We start from the raw sequence: 6,417 nt of genomic DNA, 5'->3' as shown, positions 1-6,417 counted from the left end.
AAAAGTTGCTTTACCCTGAAGCAGAAATTACTTTATTTTTATTTTTTTCTAAAAAAATTCTTCAGTATTAAAGAAGTATTAAAGAAACATTAAAAACTTAATTTTTATTAAAGATATAATAGAAATTATACATAACTCTCCCAAAAAAGTGGATGGCCAACCAAATATAAACACTTTGGAAATTTGTCACTTTTCCATGTTCAACCAAACATGCTAAAAGTATTTTCCTAAGCATGCTCTTCCTAAAAATTTATTTCCCAGGAATCATATTCATAGGAGAGAAAATGCTTCCCGCAAACAAACGAGCCCTAAATCTCCGGAATGGCGAGATTCGGCAAACAAGCGAAGGGAGAGTCAAGTAATCACGGAAACAGCTCTCGTCCGCACTTATTATTGAAGGGAAACGACGTGGAATCGGAAAAATTAGAGCACACTTGAATGCACGTCATCCCCTCGACGCCGATTCGGCCGTCACATGCACGCGAGCGGACAAGTCAAAACTATATTTTTTAAAATATTTTTTATTTTCTTTTCTTAACACAGAAAATTCTCTTACCAAATATTTATTTTCCATTACAAATATTCTTATAAAAAAACACTTTTTTTATCAATATTGGGGCGCCCTCTCCAGTAATACGTCTCGATCCTTGAGCTCGGGGCGCTCTACCAAGCACACTTTGGAACCCGAGATGCTAGGCTGGCTTTAGCACCCGTCTGGCCACCTCGCCAAATGCCTAAAGCGACTTCTCGACGAGCTCGGCGTCGCCAACGGCCGCACCCATGTGCGTGCCTACACCCTCTTACGTGACCGTACATTGCGATGCCACCGCGTCATGCTTCACTTACCGGCCCACGACAGCCAAGGACAACACCATGCTACTTCGGCCATACCCTGCTGCGGCTGTTAATGTCTTATCGTTCCCAAGAACAGACTCCACCGCGTGTTACAAGAAAGCTCTGACTGTGCGCCACTCTCACTCATGATGAGAACCGGCCATACCCTGCTACGGCTGACAACGCCTTACCGTTTTCCAAGAACAGACTCTACCGCACGCCATAAGCGAACTCTTGCTGCGCGCCACTCCCACTCATGATGGAAACGGGCCATACCTCCGCCACCTAAGCGCTCCTACCAAGACTATAAAAAACCCTAACAGGTAATGCTTAAGGACTTTTGGCTGGACCAACTAGACCCCACTCTAACTTGATCGTCGGAGGGCCCTCATTGGAAATACCGATGAGGCTTTGTGCAGGTACACCACCGTGCAAGGAGTGGCGCCCGTCCTTTCCTTCCACTATCCGGCAGCTGCTTCGACACCTCCAGCGTGGTCACCCTCGGGCCGGATTCGAACCACAACAAATATAAAATATGCCTACTTTCAATCTAACTTATTTCATAGAGGATATGATCTAATTAGCATACTAAAGATGGCACCACACGTATTTGATGTTTTGCATTGATTTTATTATTATGCTTTTATTTTATTTATAGTTGTATTATGATGGAGTATCTATAGTTTAACTAATACATCTAAAATTCCTTAAAAAAAAATCTTCTAATACATCTAAACAATACCATGGCGTCATCCTTTCTCTGTATGATAAACATTTATACTAATCTTTTAACTGCTTTGTTTTTCATTTCAACTAACATGCTTGTCTTGTATTTTGTAATAAATTGTAATTTTTCTGTTACCTTGTATCAATGATTGCAGCCAAGGCCACCCTATTTTTAGCATGTAGATGCATGATTCAATAAGATGGACCTTTTTTTAATCATCCATCTTGTTACATAGTAAATAAAAAAATAAAAGAATTGTATGATTTTAAAGTTTATATTTTTAACTTTTTCTCCGTGCTCTTTGTGTTGATAGTGATGAGAATAAATGCAGCAACATTTGATAATGGCAAGAGACTTTTAGCAATATAAAAAGGTTTTATCCCTAATACATTGGTCTTACAAGTCTTAGAGAGCTTTTTCTCCACATATCTTCCTCTCTTTTTATATCTATTTTGTATACATGTTATAAAAATTGTTTATTGATTTTAATTAAAATAGTTATTCTTGAGTCATGTTAAAATAATAGTGGTGGGGGTGAATAGCTAATATCCTAGCCAAATATTATCTAGCAACTCAAATAACTCAAGGCTAGCTATTTCAATTAAAGGTCTTTAATTCATATAAATTAGGATAAAGTATTTCATGGAAGAGGGTTATGATAAGTTATTCTTAATATATGCAGCAATTATGTTTTTTTAACGTAATTTCTGTGATTTTTTTTTCACTAATTTGTTTAATGATAGTTAGAGGTGTAGTCATTCCAAACTTCATCAAGCATGGACAAAACAAGCTCAACATGTAGTTGGTTTTGATTTTGAAATTTCTCTAATCAAATTAACTTTCTTATCTTTGAATGATTGGATCAAGCTAAGCAGATCATAAGCCTATTTCATTAACTTGATTCTCTTAAATTAAGCTAGATTAATATCAAGTCTGAACTAAACTCAAATCAAAATTATATTGAGCTTAAAATTTAATATTTTGTTTAGACAAATAAAGCCATAATATCCCCTATCACTAAATTATTTAAAGCTATATCCGTGCAACCCATTGATATTTGTAACATATTGATTATGGTGTTTAACATATGCAATGCATGACTAATAATTTATATGAATGGGTATGATTTCTTAAGAAAAAAATAAGGAATTTTTATCTTACTAGAAAAGGAGGAGAGGTGAAGGGTGGGAGGGATGTCAAATGGATATATTTTTATTTTCTTTTTCACTCCATATATGGAATGCTCTTGCACTCATGGAACTCCACCAAGGAAAGAAAAAAAAATCTCAAACCACTTACAAAATATAAGAATCCGACCATAAAACTTCTCTAATAAACAATGGATATATAAAGATTAAGATGGAGATAGGAATACAAAAGAGAAATACACACATGGAATGATTTACATTAAAAAAAATAAGATGATGCTTAATCATGCATGGCTAGATGAACATAATAAACATTATATATATTTAATCATACTAAAATTATATCTTAATTATATTACGAAGCATGGAAACTATATTTTTTATAATTTATGAAGATAAGCTCTATTATGCAAGAATATACACAAATCGGATTTTAAAGCGAAAGTCAAACTTATATGTTTAAACTCTGATACTGCCTAGGACTAAGTTGAACACTAGCCACTTGTAAAGAGCTTGAATCATAATTTTGTATGTCATAATTACTTTTTAAAGTGCATTTAAAATAGATGAAGGGCTTTTTGCATACAGTTACTTTTATTATATGTTAATTGATCTCTTACTTACATATTTGTAATTTAATATATCCCTTATATTTCATTTATCCAGGACCCTGGGCCAGCTTCCTTGGCCACAATGGATCACTTGCCATGTTATTCCTCATTAAAAAAAATCTGAGATGGGGAAGATATTAATCTACATTTTTTTTTGTATGCAAAGCCAAAAAAGAAAAAAGAAAAAGAGAGAAAAAAAGGAACGATCTACCTCCCTCAGAACGGTCCGGTTCCACGCTTCTGGCTTCGCAATCCGACGGCCCTGATCTCATTGCAATATAAGCTGAACATTTCCCACCCATAACAGCCGCCTCCGCCCGAGCAAACCCTAACCCTAGCACGCGCGCAGAGCTTCTTCGGCGCCATGGGTGAGCCTCCGCTTCTTCCTCCCTCCACTCTGCATTCCATCATCTCCCCTTCATCCCTCCAATAGATCGATCGATTCTTTGTCGATTCCATTCCATTTCGTCTGAGCGCTTTTAGATCGTCATAAATCTCGGTTTCTACCGGAGTCTTGTTTTTTTTTCTTTTTTTGCCCTTTTCATCTACCATTCTCTAGCTTCTTGTCTTCTATCTCTTTGTTTTGGTATCAGGAGCGTACAAGTACGTGTCGGAGCTATGGAGAAAGAAGCAGTCGGACGTGATGCGGTTCCTGCAGCGGGTTCGCTGCTGGGAGTACCGCCAGCTCCCCTCCATCGTCCGCGTCACCCGCCCCACCCGCCCCGACAAGGCTCGCCGCCTCGGTTACAAGGCCAAGCAGGTACCCGATCCTTCTGTTTTAGGTCCTAATCCGTGCCCTTTGTTATAACATTGGTATCCGTTTTCGAGTTACCTCCCAAAGTAATTTATTTGATTAGTTTGTTCAGTTAGCATTCCTCAGTCGATATTAGGTTGTAAAAAATTTCGCTGGAATAAGATTAGGCGTGGAATCGTATTGATGGTTGATAGGAATGAAATCGTAAAACTTGTGAACTAATTTTATTCGTTTGCATGAATATCTTTATTGCCTGGGAATAATTGTAAAAGCCTTGAGGGACATGAGATACTGCTTACTTTGGGTAAGGTCAAGGGATAACTTGGTAAAACATACTCGAGGTTGCCAACCATTGTTGTAAGGGTTGGGGTTGCTTAATTGGATGTTATTTACGCCCCTCAAGTGGAAGATATCATTGCTTGTGTAAAGTATGATGGGAGGGAAGTCGTGTTAAAAACAATAGAAATAGCCAATATTTGCTAGTCGTATGTGTTGATGGCTTGAAGTTAAAGTCAAAGGCTTCTATAAGACATCTTTATGCAATCATATAGCTTGTTTTATGGTTAGAAAGTTAAACTCATATGGGTTGGACTAGAATCATCTTGTTTTATGATCAATGCATTTCAATAGCAAAGATCTCTTAAGGCAAACAAAAACCATGATATATATAGTTGGTGATAAAAAATTTGATATCGAGGCTAGTGGTTTGACCATGACAAGCGTAAAGAGATGGGAGTTAATCTAAAGGTGGTGCTCAAGAAGAAACAATGTTTATCAAACATATTTGTTCCATAACAACATACAAAGGTCAATTTCGATGATGCAATATATTGATGTAATCTTAATAGGAGATACTACAGTGGCCTGGTTTAGTGATAATGTAGTGCTATTGGTGATACTATGTGCCTCAGCAAGATAGTAATGAATTTCTACAATATTTTCCAATGTCCTTTAATATTTCATTATATGCTAAAACAATTAGAATCCAAGAACAGTTAATTAAACTGTGTTGTCAACAATTTCAGTATAGTTTCTGATAATTATGGTTGTTGTTTTCATGCCCTTTGCTTTTCTTATTGCTGAAATAAACCTGTATCATCTCTCTTTTCTGAATGACATATATTTGTCATAATGATCAACTTTAGGCCTTCAAGTTTTCTTTTTAATTGTTCTGTTCCACAACATGCAGGGATATGTGATTTATCGCGTTCGTGTCAGACGTGGAGGCAGAAAGAGACCAGTCCCAAAGGGTATTGTTTATGGGAAGCCTAAGAACCAAGGTATTACACAACTGAAGTTCCAAAGAAACAAGAGGTCGGTAGCTGAGGAGAGAGCTGGTCGTAAGTTGGGAGGTCTGAGGGTTCTTAACTCTTACTGGATTAATGAGGTTAGATGACTTAACCAACAAAAAACTTACTGGATTAATATTCATTACCATTTTATTTTGTGTACTGGTTGTATATTTGGTCTATATTCATGCATATAGCTCTTGTTCTCTTTGATCCCTGCAGGATTCAACTTATAAATATTTTGAGGTTATCCTTGTTGATGCGGCTCACAATGCAGTTCGCAATGACCCCAGGATCAACTGGATCTGCAAGGGCGTTCACAAGCATCGTGAACTTCGTGGACTCACTTCTGCTGGCAAGAAATACCGTGGCCTCCGCGGCAAAGGCCACCTGCATCACAAGGCCAGGCCATCACGTAGGGCAACCTGGAAGAGGAACCAGACATTGTCCCTCCGTCGATATCGTTAAGATTATATACTTGGCTGCTATTTTCTGGATTGTATACTTGGCTGCTATTTTCTGGACTACATTTTGATCAAAAGTTGGTAGTTTTTTTTAGCATCAATTTTGTGAAGTTTGTTTCAAGCTGCTGTTTAAGATTTGGACTTCACTCAACTGTTGGAAGTTTCAGAAATTTACTCTAATAGTAGTTAGTTGGTGTCGCTTGATGCATTGTTGTGGTTGTGCATTGCTGAAATCGTACATTTGATTCATTGTAATTTTGTGTTTGAGTGGGTTCTGTTGCCATCAGAGACCTGTATTTAGGAATTATATTTACATAATTTTTGGAGTTCTGATGGTTCCTTAAGAAATTTGAGTGCTTCTCTTCCTATGTGAACCCCTTGGTGGAGTTCTTATTAGGGTAATCTGAAACACATATTTTTAGTTTTCATCATTGTGTCATTAGCTTGTGGGGTTTGCATAAGCCACAAACTGCAGCCTGCATCTCATTGAAGGTAGTGCAAAGCCCTGGTCGCCATTTGATGGATTTTTTTATTTCTATACTCGTGTAAGATGCGAACTCTCAAAGCAATGCTTTATTGGAAGTACTGGA

General features: G+C 37.3%; 1 protein-coding gene across 1 annotated transcript; it reads left to right on the top strand.

Annotated features, from left to right (window-relative positions):
- Nucleotides 1-3,564: 3,564 nt before the first annotated feature.
- Nucleotides 3,565-6,153, top strand: LOC103721619 (60S ribosomal protein L15-like). Its single transcript, XM_008811888.4, has 4 exons — nucleotides 3,565-3,688; nucleotides 3,914-4,080; nucleotides 5,264-5,461; nucleotides 5,586-6,153. The coding sequence occupies exons 1-4, from the start codon at nucleotides 3,685-3,687 to the stop codon at nucleotides 5,829-5,831; spliced, it is 615 nt and encodes a 204-aa protein (XP_008810110.1). The 5' UTR covers nucleotides 3,565-3,684; the 3' UTR covers nucleotides 5,832-6,153.
- Nucleotides 6,154-6,417: the final 264 nt, after the last annotated feature.

This window comes from Phoenix dactylifera, chromosome 5 (genome assembly GCF_009389715.1).
Source record: "Phoenix dactylifera cultivar Barhee BC4 chromosome 5, palm_55x_up_171113_PBpolish2nd_filt_p, whole genome shotgun sequence".
NCBI classification, from domain to species: Eukaryota; Viridiplantae; Streptophyta; class Magnoliopsida; order Arecales; family Arecaceae; genus Phoenix; species Phoenix dactylifera.
Note: the sequence above shows the minus strand (reverse complement) of the source record. Positions and strands in the feature narration are given on the sequence as shown.

Bases quoted from the DNA above. Each gene is read 5' to 3' on its own strand.
- LOC103721619 (XM_008811888.4), top strand. The intron at 4,081-5,263 runs GTACCCGATCCT...CACAACATGCAG, and splicing joins TCGGTTACAAGGCCAAGCAG to GGATATGTGATTTATCGCGT. The intron at 5,462-5,585 runs GTTAGATGACTT...TGATCCCTGCAG, and splicing joins ACTCTTACTGGATTAATGAG to GATTCAACTTATAAATATTT.